The sequence below is a fragment of the Lepisma saccharinum genome, chromosome 17, assembly GCF_977018435.1.
Source record: "Lepisma saccharinum chromosome 17, izLepSacc3.1, whole genome shotgun sequence".
Lineage (NCBI taxonomy): Eukaryota > Metazoa > Arthropoda > Insecta > Zygentoma > Lepismatidae > Lepisma > Lepisma saccharinum.
Window position 1 is genome coordinate 39,376,885 of NC_139245.1, and position 22,869 is coordinate 39,399,753.

A 22,869-nucleotide genomic window follows, 5' to 3' on the forward strand; every position below is an offset into this window, starting at 1 on the left:
TACGTTAGGGCCTTCTCACTAGAACTCACTCTGACACTGTGTAGGGGGTCCTTGCCCTGATTCCGAAAATATATTCTGCAAGGTAAGGAAGAGTTCTGCACTCTAGAGGGTAAATTGTCTTCTTTTGTTAGTTTTACCATAGCCATCGTAGCGGGCTGTGGTTTTAAACATCGTCTCCGAATTGGGGGGTTATAATTTAATTTTAGACTTTATGAGGGAGCGTTATTGTTATTATAATTGACGATTTAGTGTAAGTTATAAACTTTTTCTTCAGCCAATTTCCGTGGCAGAGTGGGTAGCACAGCGCGCTCAGACGCCTGAGTTCGAATCCAGCCCTAGGGAAGAGTGTTCTTTGTGAGTGCTCCTGCATCAATTTCATCATATCAGCACTCATCCTAATCTTCACAATTAGCGAAAAGTGGCAGAAAAGCGAAGTACAATATACTAAATCAATCAATGAGCTTTTTGTGCTGATTTTTAGATCATAGATCCATATTTACTCGAGTTCACTGACGATTTGTTGGTTTTGGATGTCTTGGATGGCAATCACACCCTCCGCCCTACCCCTTATTCAGTAACAACACTGGCATACGCAGAGGGGGGCTGATGGTTTACAGCCCCTCTGATTTTTTTTTAAAAAATTAACATTTTCTAATCAAATCAGTGAAGAACTCGGGAAAACCAGAGTGGAAAATGCAAATCCCCATTAAAATAACTCCTCCCCTACCCGATTGCCATTTACGAGAGTAGAACGTTTTAAATACACGAACTCTCTTATAGTGTGTATCGTTCCCCTAGAAAGCACCTTCATAATTCCAACCCCTGCCGAAAAAATCCTGCGTACGCCACTGGTCCACAATGCAAACAAACTTACTGATAACCTTCGAAATATTCATATGTTCGAATATACCTTTGAACGTCAGTGCAGTGCATTCTCTAGTCATCAATTTCTTTAAAATAAACCTTCAGGAAGTAAGACGGACGAATCCATTTGAGCTTCACTTTCCGGAAAGCATCATTGGGCATTGAGAGTAATTCTGTTTGTTGCCGACACGTTTTATCGCCCCATTCGCAACGGGCAGAATCGTTAATGCCTTCCCTGCACCTCCCACTATTTCCTCGATGGACTTTTTTATATACCCCATTTACCTTAGTCATGGACATTTCGTTGTTTCCCTACTGACAGACTTCGGACGCCTCCAGAATGGTAGCTACTCTGAGAGCTGCCTGTAAGTATAGATTGATTCTAGCTTCCATTTAACCGGACTTCACGAGTTGCTGGCATCTCGGTATAACTTGCTGTCGTGGGCGGAAGTGGTTTGAAGTTTGAACTGAAACGCTACTGAAAAGTGAATTTTGAATTCTAATGAACAACCGAATTCTTGAAGACAGTCAACCCGAAACCACAACGAATTGTCAGATTGCATATTGTTTCCCAAACGCGATAACACCGTGCTTAAAAATATCGCGAAAATTCAACATTTCTTGTCTTTTAAGCTTAAAAATAAAATGTACCTTATTTATGCGTGTATAACGTACACGTTTTCCAAAATTTTATCTCAAAAATCTATGCTGCATGTTATACATGGAAAAATTCCTATAGCTACATGAAACCCCGTGTTAATATATTTTTCTCCTGATTTTTCACCCTCTTTCGGAACGTTTTGCATCACCGAACAAACTGGCTAGGATTCGGCGAGAGATCGAGTGCAAACCTACCGACGCACGGGAGCCGTAACATCGATATTTGTTGTGCGAGAAACATTCTGCGTTACCGAGCGAAGAGGCACGGTTTTTGCGGTCACCGAGTGTGTATCTACCGACACACTGGAGCTGTAACACTGGTAACTGTCGCGTGAGAAGTAATGAAAAATAACTTCCTCAAGAAAGTTTACAATGTATGAAACTATCACGAACAGCCACTTTTTGGCCAATCACGACGATGAGGATGAGTGGTGATATGATGAAATTGATGAAGGGACACAAAGAACACCCATGTTCAGGCCGGGATTCGAACCCGTATAAGCGATGTTGTTTCAAAAGATATTTTAGAATAGATCCCAATTAGTCCCAGTGTACATTGCACACAGTAGAGTCACAAAAATTGAATGCAACTATATTTTCGCACTGGAATACAAGGCGACACCGTTAGCCACTACGCTGTCGGGACTTCAACTTTAGGTAGAAAATGACACCCAGGAAGGACTGTTTAGATAATGCACATGTGTACGTATGTCCCGATCAGCAAGAAGAACCCGTACATCAATAATTATACTCTCGTCTTTTCTCTTCCACAGACGCGGTGTTCCTGTCCTTGTTGTCAATGGCTACAAGCAGCCAAGTCTCTGTTGACTGCTCCACGCATTGCGCATCGTGCTATGACGCAAAGCCCTCTGAATGTGCCTCAGGCGACATATTCAGGATGGACGGGGACGCTTGTGGATGCTGTGACGTTTGCATCACACTACAAGGTAAGCCAATTATCATAATGTTAGTAAGCTATCAGTCAACTGCTGCAATATGTGTATTTCAATCATCAATCAACTTATACCTGCGTAATATCATACACATGTGTGTATGTGCACGTACACGCATACATGCAGTCGACCAGTGTTATAGCAAGCTCAACGTTACTGACATAAACAGAAATACACATGTCAATAGTGAAACTTTATAATATATCTATTTTAACTTATAGCCGAAGTAGATTTACATTTTAACATCTTAAAACACTGTTTATAAAGTGAGAACTGTGGAAAGTGGCACATGTAGAAATGTACACTATTCCTTTTCAAAGATTCTTCATGCCGGCCCCTGTGGAGGAGTGGTTAGCATATCGCGCTACGGCGCTAGGGGTCCCGTGTTCGAATCCTGGCCTGGGCATTCAACAATTTCATCATATCATCCCTCATTCCCATTTTCGCAAATTAGCCAAACGTGGCACAAGAAACAAAGTAAAATAAAGCATATCAAATTAAAAAAGTTAAATATTCTTCATGAAAGTGGAGATTCCAAGAAGTTACAGAAACTTAATGAATATGAAGCATATAAAAAGGGAATGAAGACAGGAACTAAGCAGAAGAGAATAAGACAATGTTAACAGTTCGTCTTTGAAGCAAGGAAGCAGTCAATCTTCGAAGAAAGTGGGCAGTCTTTGTCCAGGAAGCAGTTCGTTTAAGAAACAAGGGAGTAATCTTGGTCTAGGAAGCAGTTCGTTTATGAAACAAGGGAGTAATCTTGGTCTAGGAAGCAGTTCGTTTAAGAAACAAGGGAGTGATCTTGGTCTAGGAAGCAGTTCGTTTAAGAAACGAGGGAGTGATCTTGGTCTAGGAAGCAGTTCGTTTAAGAAACGAGGGAGTAATCTTGGTCTAGGAAGCAGTTCGTTTAAGAAACGAGGGAATAATCTTGGTCTAGGAAGCAGTTCGTTTAAGAAACGAGGGAATAATCTTGGTCTAGGAAGCAGTTCGTTTAAGAAACAAGGGAGTAATCTTGGTCTAGGAAGCAGTTCGTTTAAGAAACAAGGGAGTAATCTTGGTCTAGGAAGCAGTTCGTTTAAGAAACAAGGGAGTAATCTTGGTCTAGGAAGCAGTTCGTTTAAGAAACAAGAGAGTAATCTTGGCCTAGGAAGCAGTTCGTTTAAGAACAAGGGAGTAATCTTGGCCTAGGAAGCAGTTCGTTTAAGAACAAGGGAGTAATCTTGGCCTAGGAAGCAGTTCGTTTAAGAACAAGGGAGTAATCTTGGTCTAGGAAGCAGTTCGTTTAAGAAACAAGGGAGTAATCTTGGTCTAGGAAGCAGTTCGTTTAAGAAACAAGGGAGTAATCTTGGTCTAGGAAGCAGTTCGTTTAAGAAACAAGGGAGTAATCTTGGTCTAGGAAGCAGTTCGTTTAAGAAACAAGGGAGTAATCTTGGTCTAGGAAGCAGTTCGTTTAAGAAACAAGGGAGTAATCTTGGTCTAGGAAGCAGTTCGTTTAAGAAACAAGGGAGTAATCTTGGTCTAGGAAGCAGTTCGTTTAAGAAACAAGGGAGTAATCTTGGTCTAGGAAGCAGTTCGTTTAAGAAACAAGGAAGTAATCTTGGTCTAGGAAGCAGTTCGTTTAAGAAACAAGGGAGTAATCTTGGTCTAGGAAGCAGTTCGTTTAAGAAACAAGGGAGTAATCTTGGTCTAGGAAGCAGTTCGTTTAAGAAACAAGGGAGTAATCTTGGTCTAGGAAGCAGTTCGTTTAAGAAACAAGGGAGTAATCTTGGTCTAGGAAGCAGTTCGTTTAAGAAACAAGGGAGTAATCTTGGTCTAGGAAGCAGTTCGTTTAAGAAACAAGGAAGTAATCTTGGTCTAGGAAGCAGTTCGTTTAAGAAACAAGGAAGTAATCTTGGTCTAGGAAGCAGTTCGTTTAAGAAACAAGGGAGTAATCTTGGTCTAGGAAGCAGTTCGTTTAAGAAACAAGGGAGTAATCTTGGTCTAGGAAGCAGTTCGTTTAAGAAACAAGGGAGTAATCTTGGTCTAGGAAGCAGTTCGTTTAAGAAACAAGGGAGTAATCTTGGTCTAGGAAGCAGTTCGTTTAAGAAACAAGGGAGTAATCTTGGTCTAGGAAGCAGTTCGTTTAAGAAACAAGGGAGTAATCTTGGTCTAGGAAGCAGTTCGTTTAAGAAACAAGGGAGTAATCTTGGTCTAGGAAGCAGTTCGTTTAAGAAACAAGGGAGTAATCTTGGTCTAGGAAGCAGTTCGTTTAAGAAACGAGGTAGTAATCTTGGTCTAGGAAGCAGTTCGTTTAAGAAACGAGGGAGTAATCTTGGTCTAGGAAGCAGTTCGTTTAAGAAACGAGGGAGTAATCTTGGTCTAGGAAGCAGTTCGTTTAAGAAACAAGGGAGTAATCTTGGTCTAGGAAGCAGTTCGTTTAAGAAACGAGGGAGTAATCTTGGTCTAGGAAGCAGTTCGTTTAAGAAACAAGGGAGTAATCTTGGTCTAGGAAGCAGTTCGTTTAAGAAACAAGGGAGTAATCTTGGTCTAGGAAGCAGTTCGTTTAAGAAACAAGGGAGTAATCTTGGTCTAGGAAGCAGTTCGTTTAAGAAACAAGGGAGTAATCTTGGTCTAGGAAGCAGTTCGTTTAAGAAACAAGGGAGTAATCTTGGTCTAGGAAGCAGTTCGTTTAAGAAACAAGGGAGTAATCTTGGTCTAGGAAGCAGTTCGTTTAAGAAACAAGGGAGTAATCTTGGTCTAGGAAGCAGTTCGTTTAAGAAACAAGGGAGTAATCTTGGTCTAGGAAGCAGTTCGTTTAAGAAACAAGGGAGTAATCTTGGTCTAGGAAGCAGTTCGTTTAAGAAACAAGGGAGTAATCTTGGTCTAGGAAGCAGTTCGTTTAAGAAACGAGGGAGTAATCTTGGTCTAGGAAGCAGTTCGTTTAAGAAACAAGGGAGTAATCTTGGTCTAGGAAGCAGTTCGATAGGAAGAAGGATATCAAAGGATATAAAGCCAAGAGTATTTTATCCCTCATAAGGTTCTGTTTTCTCTGGAAGGGGGAAAATTATTATGTATCATAAGAAGAGATTTCCAATATATTGTATTACTTTGCAAGGTGAACTGGCAGCTATGGTCAAGTGTAAAACAGGGTGATTCTTATAGAACCGGCCTGATACATTTGCTAATAATGCTGCAGGTGATTCATATAACAACTCACAATTACGACATAATAATCCGTGGGCTGTGCCGAGTCGAATAGTGTGCAGATGATCTGACAGGTGGCAGCACTTATGCTGCAAGGTTAAAGGACATATAGTGGTGCACGGACGAACGCGTTTGCAGTGTCCAGTTTTCAGGCCCCCAAGACCCTACCTGCCCGATTTTTTTCTTGTGGGGTTTACTGAAAGACATGGTGTATGCAAACAAACCGCGTACTTTACAAGCTTTAAAGGACATCATTTCGACTGAAATCAGACACGTGCGACGAGTCACGGCGAAAATGCAAACGCGGGTGCAGGCGGACCTTCTTGAAAACATGCTATGATCACAATGAACAATCAACGGTACACTATCCAAGGTACGTCATGTATAAGTTACGTTCATATCTGTATGGTATATTTCATATTACAACTCATTTTGTCGGACCGGTTCTATAAGAATCACCCTGTAGCATATGCATAGAAACTAATATGGACATTGTTTTTGTATGTTCTTACGTGTTAAAAATGTAAATCTACTTCGGTTATGAGTTAAAATATATCTATTATGAAGTCCCACTCGTGACATGTGTATTTCTGTTCATGTCATGAAGATTAAGACATAACAGTTACACATCCATTATTATGTTAAAAGATGATAGTAATAGAAGGGCTCAATAGTCCGGATACCTGCAAGAAACTCGTCATAATCGACCACATAAAGTTTCAGCCGCCACCGCCACCCTCGCGATCGAGCTCCATGAAGGGAACTATACCCCCCCCCCCTCGTTCTTAAGGATAGCCACCATACTAATTGACACGGTAAGTACCATATACGGCACCGCAGACAGCCTAAGTTTATAGTAGTCAATAGCATAATTCAATAATTAATTGCGAATCCTTCATTTGCAGATGTAGGTCAACCTTGCACATCTAGGCTGGTGTTGACATTCCAAGGGAATTCCTTAGATTTGTCCCTGTCCAGAACTGAATGTCGACCGGGGTTGAAGTGTATCAATGATGTGTGTGTGTATCAGAGAGGTAAGTGCAGTTCGATTTTTTTTTTCAGATACTTTCAAATCAAGTCTCTAACGGTCTTGAATCAGTCGACTATTATACGGGGTGTCCGAAAAGTCACGCAACCGAGATTTTAAACGTACGTAATTTTTGTACAAAAAGCGATATAGACATGAAACTTACTCTGGGTATTCGCCTTGTCTATGTGGATATGTATAAAGTATTAAAGAAGAAAATCATGCTTTGCATGGACATTCAGTATGCGAAATAAGTTACTAAGGTGTAAAGAAGTATTTGTACGAAGTAAAAACAAATATGGATGAAAGAAAGCTGTGGAGTCGCTTGCAGAAATTTTCGATGTTTATCGATAGTCTGTGTGGGTGGTTAAACATGACATATTCTTAAATTATTATTATTATGATTATTATTATTATTATTATTATTATTATTATTCAAAATTACAAGCTGTACTGGCAACATTAGTCGGGTCAGACTGTACTCGTAGTACCAGTTGTGTCCGATATCTGGTTATGTTATTCAATCAATGCTCAGATTAAAGAAAGGATTTCAAATTTATCATACAAAATAATAGGTATGTTAGGTTACAAATTATATGTTCACATTCCCTCCCAATTGCCAAAAATTAGCAAACAGAGAGGGGTGCAGAAACCAGACGAGTAAATTCTAGCTCACCCCTTCCCCAATACCACCCTGCCCAATTATTAATTGCACGATTAGTCATGGTTAAATGTTGTATATTCTCACTTTCCTTAACATAAAGTCCTCGCAACAAATATATTTCCAGGTAAGTGCGGCTTTGACATATCGCTGCCCTACTCCCCAGCTTGCGACGAGAATCTTCTCTACAGGGCGCAACAATGCAACGGCTCCAGCTGCTTCTGCGTGGACATTTTTACTGGAAATCCACTGCTGTACCAACCTGTATCAATCGGCGGAAATTCGTACAGCAGGTGTTGTAAGTACAGAAGACATAACCGGATGCTACATGTAATTAAGCTTATACGTTATTCTTAATTAATGACTAAAAAACTGAAAAATCCGTCAATCAAGAACTCAAGCGAGGATCCACAATAAGATATTTCTATGCATTGTCGATATTCACTATGAATTACTGTGCTAGTGCTATTCTTTTAAAAGCACCAAATAATTAGTTTAGGTAGTACTATGCACTAAGTACTGTTGCTCCCTATGTTGCAACTTAAATGGTTTGTGCTTCTTGATAATTCCAAAGTAAAAGGTAGACTTCATCCTTCCTTAACTCGGTGGTAATTCTTGAATACTTCACTAATGATATCATCGCGTCCAACAACAAATAAAAAAATTAAAAAAATAAAGTTATATAAAAAACATTTGGTAAGGCTATGAAGGATCTAATGGACAGCCCTCGAAAATATTCACCGTGCAACAATTGAAAGGCCGGCCACCCATGGTCAGGACGAAACGCACCAGCTCGGTCCCCTCGAACGACCAAGACCGGGCGTCGCTGCCTAAAATGTCAGATGGTTATTTGAATCGACTATTCACTCAGTACCTTCAGGACATGAGAACCCGCATCCCAGGGTTCGGGTAAGGGTCTGCATCTAAATTTAGCTTACATACCTATGGATTCCTAAATCTATATTCATTCATAATAACCACACTGCTGTACTTCACTTACCCATCGTGAACACACCCACGTTCCACTGACCAGCGAGAACGCGCATGCGGGTCACGATGGAAGCAGCACCAAAACAACTGACGAACTTGTGGGTCAACAGGACCTCCACCCCACTGACCAGTGGCGGCGGGACACCCTGTCAAACCGAAGTCCGTCAATCCACAAAATAATTTTATATATATTGGGTTGGTGCGAATGAAATGTCCGACCCAGGTGCGTCATTGCCAAAGACCAAAAAAATCAAAACTACAATACCTGGTTAATTAAAATAGTCGCCGTCTGCAGCCACACACTTTTGTCATGGCTCAGCCAACAATTGGATTCCATGGCGAAAGAAGTCTGGAGTCTGTGACGCAAAGATCTCCTCAACGGCATGTTGCACCGCCCGATCATGAGCGAAGGTCTTCCCTGTTAGGAAGTGATCGAGATGCCGGAAGTGATGGTAGTCAATGGAAGAGAGGTCGGGAGAATATGCTGGGTGAGGAAGGGTTTCATATTGCAACTCATGGAGAGCCTGCACCGTCCTTTGCGCGACATGTGGGCGAGCATTGTCGTGCAACACGAGGACACCATGTCTGTGGACCATTGCTGGATGCTTGTGGAGAAGTTTGTGGTGAATTTCATGGAGTTCAGCACTGTAACAATTTGCATTGATGGTTTCACCTCGCCTGAGAAAGACATGATGGATCACACCCACCATAGACCACCATACCAGCAACAACACCTTCCGTGGGTAGAGAGGTGGTTTCGGAAACCGCCCTGGACGTTGATCACGATTCAACCGTTGTCCTGATCGTTTATGATTGTCATAGCAGATCCATTTTTCATCTGAAGTGACAATCCGATGCAGGAAACCATCCAGGTTATTCCTTACACTCAGAATACTGCACACCTCCAGACGGCGAGTCTTGTTGACCGGTGTCAAATCATGTGGTACCCATGAGTCCAACTTTTTACTTTACTGATCGCACGGAGCCGCCAAACGACAGTGGTATGGTGTATGATAATTCGTCGGCAATGGCACGAACACTTTTCCTAGGGTCCGCTTCCACGGGGTTCCTGAGGAGCTCATCCGAACATGATGTTGTTCGATGGCCACTGGGTTCATTTTGCAATGCTGTGTCACCGGAACGCAATTTGACAAACCGGCAGCGAATGGTGCGTTCATTTACCATTCCTAGCCCAAATGCACTGTTAGTGTCTTTGGCGGCTTGCTGAGCAGAATGTCCAAGTTTGAATTCGTAAAGACAAATCACTCGCAATTGTGTGTTCTACATGGTGCACTTTCAGATGACCCTGTTCAGCAACACACCGCCTCCTGACAGTCTGGGTGCTCCAGCCTGTTTGCTGGACGTATACAGAGTTTATGACGTTAGACCTGTGACCTCAGTCAATCCCTGTGTTGTGTGGTTGAGCTGAGTTTCCGACCAGACGTCAAAGCGGACATTTCATTCGCACCAACCCAATATATATACCGCGTGAGGCACCTAAGAGTACCACCTGAAATAGCGAAGAAACCAGAAACCGTAGCGATGTGAGGTTTGCGGGAAACAATAATATCAAATGGGGCTCGTAAATCGGAGGTATGGGGTGGGTCTAAAAATATCGACAAATGGGGCATCTGGAGCAAAGTCATATATTTTTTTAATGGAACGATATACAATAACGTGCATAATATAAAAGAGCACACGCAGAGAAACACAACGCCGTTGGTCTCATGCATCTACTGAACATAGGAACGAAGATATGGCCATGTGAAAATATATAAACAAACTAACAAGTGGCCCACTTGACCGTCAGTACCACGGCATGTAAGACTTCTCAGGTGCCTGACAGAACTGCCTTTACGCAGAGCAAGTTTTGATAGCAGGTCCACGAGATCGTGTTAGTTCATAGCAAGCAGTCGTAGTGGTAAGAGCGAAGATTATGGTGTTCACAAACATAGAAAAAGCGGACATGATCCTGATTTATGGGGAATGCCGAAAGAATGCCTCAGAAGCCTACCGTGTGTACGCAGAGAAATATCCGGACAGACGACAGCCATCTCGACGTCTGTTTGGTAAGTTATTTATTAAATTAAGAGACACCGGAAGTGTAACACCACGAGCACGTGTGCGGAACAAGCCAACTACAGGTGAGGCAGGTGCAACAAATGTTCTCGCCGCTGTTGCTGTGAATCCGCACGTTAGCTCCCGTGAAATTGCCAGGGATGCTGGGATGAGTCAGCGAAGTGTATTGCGCATTCTCCACACACACAAGTTTCACCCATATCATATCTCCCTCCATCAGGAACTTCACGGGAATGATTTTGTGGACCGTGTTCGGTTTTGCACATGGTTGTTACGACACGTCACACCCGATTTGTCACGTATCCTCTTCACTGACGAGGCAACTTTTACCTATCATGGAAATGTCAACCTAAGGAACATGCACTATTGGTCGGTGACAAATCCACATTGGCTTCGCCAAGTGGAACGCCATCGCCCATGGAGTGTGAACGTGTGGTGTGGTATAGTGAGTGAACATCTCATTGGCCCTTTTTTTATATAAGGGACACTGAATGCTGACCGATACATACAGTTTTTACAACATGAACTGCCTGTACTATTGGAGGACATACCACTTCAGGCAAGGAGGGACATGTGGTACCAACATGACGGGTGCCCAGCTCACAGTGCAAGACGCGCTACAGCATGTGTGGAAAATACATTTCCAAATCGTTGGATTGGACGTGGAGGGCCTGTCAAATGGCCGGCTCGTTCCCCAGATTTGCCACCGTTAGACTTTTTCCTGTGGGGAAAGCTGAAGAACATTGTCTACCGGGATGTGCCAACAACTCCAGAGGATATGCAACACCGCATTACTACGGCCTGTAGAGACATTCCCTACGAGATGCTACATTCTGTGCAACGATCTTTGCGTGGGCGCCTCGTTGCCTGTATCGCAGCTGACGGCCACCACTTTGAACACACACTTTGACAGGTTTTCGCTTCTTACGCAGTGGTTCTTCGACATACTGTCATGGTCATTTTCATTATGCTGTAACACTGTCAAATACATGGTGCTGACGATGTCTACTGTATTTTTCTTCCTTTAACACGTTCTGTCTTCATCTTGTTCAATGGCTTCCGACATCTCATACTTGTACATGCCGTGGTACTGACGGTCAAGTGGGCCACTTGTTAGTTTGTTTACATATTTTCACATGGCCATATCTTCGTTCCTATGTGCAGTAGATGCATGAGACCAACGGCGTTGTGTTTCTCTGCGTGTGCTCTTTTATATTATGCATGTTATTGTATATCGTTCCATTAAAAAAAAATACGACTTTGCTACAGATGCCCCATTTGTCGATATTTTTCGACCAACCCCATACCTCCGATTTACGAGCCCCATTTGATATTATTGTTTCCCGCAAACCTCACATCGCTACGGTTTCTGGTTTCTTCGCTATTTCAGGTGGTACTTTTAGGTGCCTCACGCGGATATATATATATATATATATATATATATATTGTTGTAATCCCTTTCTCCATATCTCTACAATATATATATATATAATAATCTTTAGTTAAGTTTACTTATAACTTTTCAAAGAAACAAACTTTATCAATTACTGAATTTATTTACAACTCAATTAGAAATAACCCAACACCCAAATATAATACGAAAGAAATATTCCTGAATTGTAAATCAATTGAATTGTTAGATTTTTGATTCATGGTTGGAGTTCCTAAAATATACAAACTTCTGATCATGACAATATAAAAGATTTACAGTTTACAAACACACACAAAAAATAACTTCAGTTATTTGGAATTAGATTCGATACAAAAATAACCATAAAACCAAGAGCGCCTTTTCTAGTACATGTCTGAGTCCATCAAAGATCTAAAACAACAGTTACTCGGTTTCGACAACTGGGCATATTACGAGTGCAACAAATTTTCCGTAAGGTCGAAGATCTTACTTTGTATTCAAAAGCTTTACAAAAAACTGAACCATATTCTTCGTAAACTCTATATCTATGCCTTCATAATCCTTTCGTAGTTGAGGTATACTACCCACTTAAGAGCCAACCTCGGAACCTTGGCTAGTGCATAGCACTAAAGTTAACACTTACATTATGTTATTACGGAATTCGGGAGGTATACTACCCACTGAAGAGCCAACCTCAAAACATTCATAACCAATAACAGGGGAACCAATCTCTACTCTTTTCAAGCCATTTTCGGCCACTTATATTACAATGCAAACATAGAATTCTCCCAACATAATAGGGGAACCAATCTCTACCCTTTTCAACATGGGAAAACAATATCTGCCCTTTATAAACGCCGCAGGCTACTCATATCGTAAAGCAAATCTACAGAATACACTTAGATAATTCCCTTTTAAAAAAAATGTACGAACGATAACTTATTATAACTGACCCAATAATTTGTACCACGACAAATATTAAATGAAACCATTCGCTTTTTCCCAATGACGCAAGTCTTCAGATTCCAAACGGACATGTATCTTATTTTCGTAAAGTTATTAACGTGTACCTTCTGACCAGAAGCGTGCTCTCAGTTTAGGTAACAAAAGATTTCAAATTTATTTACTGAACCTCCTGACCAAGAAAGTTCCGAATGATTTAAAATATAAAAGATGTCAAACATGACAAGAAGATTGTAGATCTTTGAAAATTCCAATTTGGTTATCATTAACTTAAATGAAGTCACACTGACCAGTGCTAACTCCAACGAAAATTTATAATATATGAATTAATTATTTACAGACACGCGTTGTTCCCCCTTAAAGACTGCACTGACCACCACTAGTCCCCAAGGGTGGCTTCCAGAAAACACCGGACATTGTGGAAGGACAGGGCTGACCAGCCACTTCCCACACAATGCCCGTATCCTCACAGCCTGGACCCCGACGTGCGAAGTGATTATCATAAAGTCCTAGAACATAATACTTTTTCCGTCGAATCTCCCAGTATTTATGATTGCCGGATTGCTTAATTTTCTGCCCCGAACAAAAGATTAATAACTAAAAGTTATTTTTAGCCACAATAATTACACCTTCGAAAATACACAAAGAAAGAAACACAATGAAAGCTAAGTTTACTGATAATACCAAGGGCAGCGCCGAGTGTAAGAAACGCATTGTTGAAAAAGGAAAATGCAAGCTTGAACTTGCTCTGCGTTCTTTTTCGCCCGGCAGAAACTTGATATGATCCATATTTTTGTGTGACGTCATCAGTAGAAAATGTGTCACTAATATATTTATTTTGTGAAAGAAAGCGTAACCTCCTTGTTATTCTACGTAATATTGCGCCTTATTAGTAATGTATATCTTTTGTTTAATGTTTATTGTATTTTATGGTACATTATGGGTAATTTAATGTATCGTCATGTTTGCGAGAGTTCACTATACTAATTTGTATTTCTAAACATGTATAGATGTCAGTTTTGTTGTAGTATCCTTTTGTAAATAGTGAGTGATTCATCTGTACTTTAATCTGTGTTCTCAAAAATAGTATAAAAGCGAGGATATCGCGTAAGAATCATCACACTTTCGCCACGGATCGTCGAAGCTTTTTAACTTAAAAAGAACTCCTCGGTGTTGTGCATACATCCTGGTATGGTAGTTCGGGGCGCAAGCTAGGCCTATGTGAACATAGGTACGCCGATAGCCATGCATTGATGATATGCACAATACTGCAACCATTCTACGTTAAATAATAAAGCTAGCCTAAAGATTAATTTGGAAATAAAAGGCTAAAGAGCAAATATTGGCTCAGTTATCATTGCATATCTCTTGGTGTGGTAGTTCGGGGCGCAAGCTAGGTCTATGCAATCATAGGCTTGCCGATAGCCACGCATTGAGTTTATGCGTTTTAGTTGAGTCAATTCATCGACAAAGCGAAATCCTCGCTTTCATCTCAAGTATATTTGCATTATAATTGCAATGAATAAAGAATAAAACCTTTCAGTTTATATATACTGCAATAATGTGATTTTATTTCTCTGTGCTGTGAATATTGTCTTTGCTTAACACTACCCCTGTACCTGAGAGGAGTCTGTGTACTTCACCGAGTCTCATCGTTCACCGCTGAGTATTATTAAGTTAATATTAATAGTAAAATAATACGACGCGTCTAAATAATTGTGCTTAGAACGTCGCAAGTGGCGCCCAACGTGGGGCGCCAATTGTCACGGACGCAATGGGCAGCCTTTTCTTTAATTTGCCACTTGCCAAGGACGACGTGACTTCCAGTCGGACGTAAAGTTGTATATCCAAATATACTGTGGACAAATGAGGCACAGGCGAAGAAAAACGTACAACCACTGATCGGTCGCACGGCAGCTGCTAAACTGGACGCGACGAACGTCTCGACGCTACTGTCAACTCAACCTCTTTCACAGCGAGCGCGGCTCTGCTCGTCTTACCTACCTGCGAGACTTACTATGGCCGTTACGCGCGCTTATTCACGCATGAGGGTTGACCTTAGCTTAATGTAAGACGCATTCCATCAGCGTCGGCTCTACGATATAAACATCTAATGACACTTGGGAATAAATATACCTGTATTTCGCCAAGCACAATTTATACTTCGAAATTTATAATGTTATGGGACGACAGGTTAGGATAGGCCGAAATCCTTTGAGGTTAATGACGCCTGCCTATTGGACATGTATTTGTCACTGTTGACCCATATATTCTCATTCTTACGGAAAAATGATAGAATTTCAGATCTCCGAACTTTATTTTGGCCTTCTTCAAAATTTATTCAACGTAGACTTATTTGGGCAAGGAAGCAAAACTAGACATGTAATACAATATGTCTCGTTTTTCAATGGAAATGTCATCATTGGAGTGTATCTTGTTGCAAGCTCTGCCTATTAACGTTTCTCGATCCCAAGTACTCAGTGGAGCCCGTAGATTCTATTCTGTTTAAAAATCCTGCCCGTATTAACATCGACACTCGTGACACATTTTGGTCGCAATACTGTAGGAAGGGGCACGTACGAAAGTTTTTGTCTGCTACTGAATGGTAGGCCGTAAGCTTCGTCTACGGTTGCAAAAACGACAGGGTTCTCTTCCCTGGTACGGCTTCCTCCTAGCGACGCACATACACACGTAACTATTCCCTGCACATATACATATTTGGATTTTTCCCGTGGAGACATGCAGCAAATTAGAATTCTGGATTCATCGAATCTAATATTAACGAACAGGGGATTCTGTATTTCTTTTAAATCTAAGGATATTCATGGACTGTAAATTGTAACTTGAGTGTAATGTAAGCTTTCGTATGTATTGGAAATAAACCATCTCCTGGATAAAAATGAATGAAAAGAAAGGTCAAAGTAACCTCCCAGAAGATGCAGTTGCCAATCTTAAAATTTGAGAATAGTCGTTCATTTATTTCATGATTCACCAACAACACCCTTAAGTTCTCAATGCTTTATTCACCAAGCCCGTACCTGAGAGGGGTCAGAGTATCCCATTTAGCCGTCTGAGTTTTAGCCGAGGTGAAATTAGAACATAAGGTATTTGGAAGATTGAGGCAGGCTAGGATTACCATAACTTGCAGCTCTCTGTGTGTGTGTTACTGAAAGGTTATCTATAGTGGAGAGTGAAATAACACACAGTTATAGTTATATGAACATACATATATATATGTCACGCAGATGAATTGCGTCTTACATTAAGCTAAGGTCAACCCTCATGCGTGAATAAGCGCGCGTAACGGCCATAGTAAGTCTCGCAGGTAGGTAAGACGAGCAGAGCCGCGCTCGCTGTGAAAGAGGTTGAGTTGACAGTAGCGTCGAGACGTTCGTCGCGTCCAGTTTAGCAGCTGCCGTGCGACCGATCAGTGGTTGTACGTTTTTCTTCGCCTGTGCCTCATTTGTCCACAGTATATTTGGATATACAACTTTACGTCCGACTGGAAGTCACGTCGTCCTTGGCAAGTGGCAAATTAAAGAAAAGGCTGCCCATTGCGTCCGTGACAAACTGCGTTACTTAAGAACTAAGAAAAATTATGCATCCACAAAAATGAAAACCTTTAAAAACACATATACGAGGGTTGATTAAAAATTATTCAAAGAAGTATTAAAATTAACCAAAATTTACTAATCATTACAACCGGAACGCCATATTCCATATTATACACTGCCAGATTTATTTTTTGAAATTGGTCGTTTAATTTATAATGTTTAAAATATACTACGGACAATTCTTGGCACTAATTAACGAAATAATATTTGCAGTATGTCCCGCAGTAGACGAGCACCCACACATCACAGGACCAAAGCACATCTTCCCAACAGTTAGATCCGTATGCGACAATCTGGGAAATTTTAAAGAAGTGCAATGCTCCTCATGGCATTGTTGGTGTGTCGATGTATCAAGTGGAATTCCAATTCCAGGAACCAAGATTGACATCCCGCTCAATTACGCGGAAATCAAGTTTTGCTCGCAGGTATCTCCATACACCCTGTCAGCAAAGAGTAATACAGAAGTACCATCAAAAGACGGAACATTAATTGCACACCTAGAAATGGACTGTGATAAATCTTCCTTGAAAATTGCACAAGTAGGCCAGCCAATAAATGCCATTACTTCAACACAGAAGAATAAATTGAAGTCACCATCGAACCCTCCATTATTACAAGATGCTCCAGAAGACACCACTCAAAAAATTTCCTTCGACATGATCAAAAGTATGCAAAGTAAAAAGCAAGCGTACTCGTCACAGGAAGCAATGTCGTCTGGTTATACACCTCAGCGTGCAACAATAACAAAACAGCAAAGATACACATTAAAATCGACCTCAAATCCTTCATTATTGAAATATATGCCGAAAGACAATTATCCAGGAAAGTCTTCAAATCCTTCACCATCCCAAGATATGCCACAAGAAAATTATCCAGGAGCGCCTTCAAACCCTTCACGATCCCAAGATATGCCACAAGAAAATTATCCACGAGGGTTTTCAAATCCTTCACCATCCCAAGATATGACACAAGAAAATTATCCAGGAGGGCCTTCAAATCCTTCCCGATCCCAAGATATGTCAGAAGAAAACTATCCAGGAGGGTTTTCAAATCCTTCACGATCCCAAGATATGACACAAGAAAATTATCCAGGAGGACCTTCAAATCCTTCCCGATCCCAAGATATGTCACAAGAAAACTATCCAGGAGGGTTTTCAAATCCTTCACGATCCCAAGATATGACACAAGAAAATTATCCAGGAGGACCTTCAAATCCTTCCCGATCCCAAGATATGTCACAAGAAAACTATCCAGGAGGGTTTTCAAATCCTTCACGATCCCAAGATATGACACAAGAAAATTATCCAGGAGGGCCTTCAAATCCTTCAAGATCCCAAGATATGCATCAAGACAATAATCCAGGGGGGTCTTCAAATCCAATGGCGTCAAAGTCTAATGTAACTCCTACATTTACCTCAACATCTCAAGCTTCTCCCGAGACAAATGCTCCAAATTTTGAAACGGAGAAAATGACTAAACAGCCTGAAAATCTACAGAACGATGCTTCTGCCTCTAATGCGAATAGGCAGCCTTACTATACTTCTCCACAAGCTAAGGAGGCAGTGGAAATTATTCCACTGACAATTGACAGCTTCCCACAATTACCTGAGGAGTCGCCTGAAGTTCTCCGGAATATACAAGATACACAACCTTCGTACCAACAACAACAAGGCCAGGATTTTGATCCAAACGAACTCACAGAGTACCAACAAACAAGAAACCAATATCTCTCGCCAAAACAGAGAAGTCCTCAGAGAAATTACGCATACCCTACATCATCCAAACCTCAACGATCAACGCAACCTGCGAGAAGACAATCGTATACCCAGCCTTCATCATCTTCAACTTCGCAAAACACAAGAAGTATGCCGAGATATAGCACGAAACCACCTGCTCCTAAATACTCGCGAGCACCTTCAGCGCCTTATACCTCTAGGCAATCATCTTCACCTTATGAAAACAACTTATACGGTGATCATGTACCACAGTCAGCCAATCAGAAAATACCTAAACCTAAAAGCGCTCTAACGTCGTCTCAACAGGGCTATCCAAGCGACACATCATCTGACGTCGCAGTGCCCCAAAAACAATCTGGCAGCGACGACACAGAACCAGCACTACTACCAGAAGCGCAACAAGATAGTGTACAAAATGCAGAAACTCCTTCGGATACAGACTCAAGTCCTTCTGCATACAAGTCCAATGTAACTCCTACATCAACTTCATCATCTTCTCGAACTTCACTCGAGAGAAATGCTCCAAGCCTCGAAACGAAAGAAAGTACTCAACGGCCTGAAAGTCTACAGAACGATGCTTATGACTCTAATGTGAATAGGCAGCCTTCCTACACTTCTCGTCAAGCTCAGGAGCCAGTCGAAATAATTCCACTGACAATTGATAGTTTCCCACAATTACCTGAGGAGTCACCCGAAGTTCTCCGAAACATACAAGATGCACAACCTACGTACCAGCAACAACAAGGCCAGGATCTTGGTCCAAAAGAACAAACAGATTACCAACAAACAAATCTCTCGCCAAAACAGAGAAGTCCTCAGAGAAATTACGCATACCCCACATCATCCAAACCTCAACGATCAACGCAACCTGCGAGAAGACAATCATATACCCAGCCTTCATCATCTTCAACTTGGAAAAACCCAAGAAGTATGCCGAGATATAATACGAAACCGCCTGCTCCAAAATACTCGCCAGCACCTTCAGTCCCATATAGATCTAGGCAATCATCACCACCTTATGGAAATGACTTGTACGGTGATTATGCACCACAATCAGTCAATCAGGAAACAACTAACCATGAAGGTTCACAAACGTCACCTCGAAAACAATCTGGCACCGACGAGACAGAACAAACAATACTACCAGAAGCGCAACAAGATAGTGTACACAATGTAGAAACTCCTTCGAACACAGACTCAAGTACTTCTACATACAAACCCAATGTAACTCCTACATTCACTTCTTTATCTCGAACTTCACCCGAGACAAATGCTCCAAGTTTTGAAACGAAAGAAATGACTCAACCGCCTGAAAGTATACAGAATGATGCTTATGGCTCTAATGCGAATAGGCAATATCCCCAATCTCAGGAGCCAGTCGAAATAATTCCACTGACAATTGATAGCTTCCCACAATTGCCTGAGGAGTCACCCGAAGTTCTCCGAAACATACAAGATACACAAGCTTCCTACCAGAAACAAAGTCAGGAGTTTGGTCCAAACGAACCAACAGATTACCAACAAACAGGATACCAATTTGTTTCTCCAACACGGGGAAGTCCTCAGAAAAACTATGCATACTCCACATCATCCAATCCTCAACGATCAACGCAACCTGCGAGAAGACAATCTTATTCCAAGCCTTCATCATCTTCAACTTGGCAAAACCAAAGAAGTATGCCGAGATATAACACGAAATCTCCTGCTCCTAAATACTTGCGAGCAACTTCAGCGCCTTATAGATCTAGGCAATTATCTTCACCTTACGGAAATAACGTATACGATGATTATGCACCACAGGCAGCCAATCAGAAAACACATAAATCTGAAGGCGCTCTAACGTCGTCTCAACAGGACTATCCAAGCGACACACCATCTGACGTCGCAGCGCCCCAAAAACAACCTGACGACACAGAACCAGCACAAGGATATGACCCCAAATTCTCAGAACTTAAGCCATCAAGCCGCGCAACAAAAGATTACGAACCAACAACTGAGAACAAGTTAATTTCAGCACAAGGTAACGAGCAACCAAGCCAAATCTCTGAAGTGGACGAGCGTTATATGGTAGCTTCGAACACAGCTACCAGTGACTCCAAGGCGCAAGTACAGGAAAAACAAACTATCCAGCAGAAGCAGTCAACCAGATCAGAAACTTCAACCCGAATGGTCAAAGAATCGCAATCAGTTCAAGAGGCACCAACAAAGGAAGGTAACACCATGAAAGAAACATAGGCGTTCCGCAGGCCACGTTTAGGTGAAGAAATGACAACATCCAATGTGGCCAGAAGTGAGTTCGACAGACCTGCAACCTCAAACTTCATTTCCAACGAAGATTTCTTGAAGACAGACACCGAGAATATGTCAGGGAGTAAAAGCAAGATTATCAGAAAGAAGACTAGTAAGAAGCGACGGGTTTCCAGTCAAAGGGTTATCCGCACAAGTGAAGATTACAATGTATTCTGGGGGAATGTTACAGACAATCAAAGCTAAAGTAAAGTATGTTATGTACCCAAAAAATATAGCTGCGTTTTACATAAAAATTCAGCAAACATGTAATAGCAATACCAATGGAAAAATACATTTTTCTAAATTAATGTTGCTACTTTATTTACTGCTAACCAAAGGAGGAGTGCAACTCAAGCAGGAGCGTTATGTCCATCAAAATGAATTAGAGTCCTTACAATGTAGCTTGGGAGCTGAAATTTTTCGTTTACAGCATAAATTAGATTCCTCGTGGAAAACATGTCAGTGTTACCATCTACATTTCCTAAATCTAACAGTAAGTCCCGCTCTCACGTAGTTCTAAGAATACGGTGGGTGAAAAATCCTTATTATCTCTGAAAGAATGGCAATCTGTATTCTGTCTCTGTTTCCTCGCTTCAATTCTTCAGTGTTAGATATTTTAGTTGCATATACTATATTCTTGATAAAACTCCCACAAGATGAAGTCCAATGACATGTTGGAAAAGCGAGGGGCTGCGTCTTGATAATACACCCTACATGGACCTCCATTTCTCTCAAGAAACATACTTGTAACGACCCTGCGTGGTCGCCACTTACTAATGAACCCTGTGTGGTCGTTATATTCCTTTTGAATTAACATCTCAGTTAAAAGAGTTGAGCGGAATGTCCCGCGAGGCATACGCCTTAATTTAACTTGTTAGATTCATTGTTTAATGACACAGAGCCCTGCGTAGCTTACTATTCATTGTATAGTCTCAAAGCACGCAGTTTTCCTTTCATGTGAACACGTGCATGTAATGATTTTTCCATTAGTGATTTCTCAGTATAAAAACATGCTAATTTTCAGCGCGGAGGTTACAACGCGTAACTGAAAGTGAGTTGGCAACGTGTAGACTTATAATTTTCGCCACTCACGCGCTCTCGCGTGTATAAATTCAGCGCAGCGAGGCCAAGAAGTCATTCCCAGCCTTGGACTTGTTGAGACAGGATGTCTCGCTCGTCTCACTTTTCGACGCCCGAGTCAAGGGCGAAACGCCGTAGGGAATCACCGTCCTGGAGTAAAGCTCCGAAAGCAAGTTGATCGTCAACCCCATATGGTTTCCAACGGAAGGAGTGCGCTCCGTTCTGCACCGAAAAGCATATTCGGCTGATTTTGTCTACACTCTTCAACATTCTGCTATTGCAGAGGTGTTGAAAAAGGAAACACGCTTACCGCCCACGTTCGTCTGTTCGAGAAAACAACTTAAGGTACAGTGTAAAACTGTCTCTGACTTCACAACACAGTTTGGTATCGTCTGCAATCCTGGCAAGAAGAAGGACGTCCTGTCGCTATGGCTGTACGATCAGCAGCAAAGTGCTACCGTAAGGTAGTAATTCGTCACGTTCCTCTGGAGTTCACCGATAACCACATCTATCATGCCTTACAGGCACTTGGCTTTTTTGTGGATACAGTTCGACGTCTCCCTGAGCGACTCAGCCCCGAGTGGTCGGGGTTTTAAGAAGAATCCATTACCATTGGTTGTTGTTACTATACAACGCGCAGAATTGACGCACGAGGAGGCTCGACCCTCATCGGACATTTACGATCTCGTCTCCATTTCTGGATTCAACGTCCAGGTGGAAAAACTACGGCCACAACATCTTCTACAACGCCATCGCTGTCAAAAATTTGGCCATGGACAGCGTTTTTGCTATCTGCCACTCAGGTGTGTTAAATGTGCAAGAGGGCAGCGCATTACAGATTGCCCGAACAGATCACCCGATATCTCGGCTAGGTGTATTAATTGTGCCAGGTCTCACACAGCGAATTACAGGGGTTGCTCCCTATATCTACGTTTGCTACAGGCTTCTCGTGCTCCAGGCTCCAAGAGTCCACCAGGGCCCCCAACACCAAGAAGAAGAAGAAGAAACAGCTCACACCTTCAACTTCAACTGCTTCCATTCAACCACCAGCGACTGTGCCGTTCAGCACCATTTAACCAACTTCGATGTTACAGCCGAGCACCATTTAACCAACTTCGATGTTACAGCCGAGCACCATTCAACCACAGAAGCCAGTTACCAGTGATACATTGGCCGCTCCTTCTCTCAGCCAATCACAGGTCTCCTTTTCGAGACCGACAACGCAGAGAGCCGACAACCTAGAAGTATTACGTCGACTCCTCATTACCTTGCTGGACCCAACACTAATCGAGCCAATACGGACATTCGTGGAAGGACTTCAAGTCCTACTCCGCACACAGGATGCAGATGCCAGACTAC

General features: G+C 41.8%; 1 protein-coding gene across 1 annotated transcript; it reads left to right on the plus strand.

The window, feature by feature from the left end:
* Positions 1-1,183: 1,183 nt before the first annotated feature.
* Positions 1,184-20,664, plus strand: LOC146001277 (uncharacterized). The gene is made up of 5 exons (XM_083138578.1): positions 1,184-1,229; positions 2,298-2,471; positions 6,566-6,694; positions 7,476-7,646; positions 16,619-20,664. The coding sequence occupies exons 1-5, from the start codon at positions 1,205-1,207 to the stop codon at positions 20,374-20,376; spliced, it is 4,257 nt and encodes a 1,418-aa protein (XP_082994704.1). The 5' UTR covers positions 1,184-1,204; the 3' UTR covers positions 20,377-20,664.
* The last annotated feature ends 2,205 nt before the right edge of the window (positions 20,665-22,869 follow it).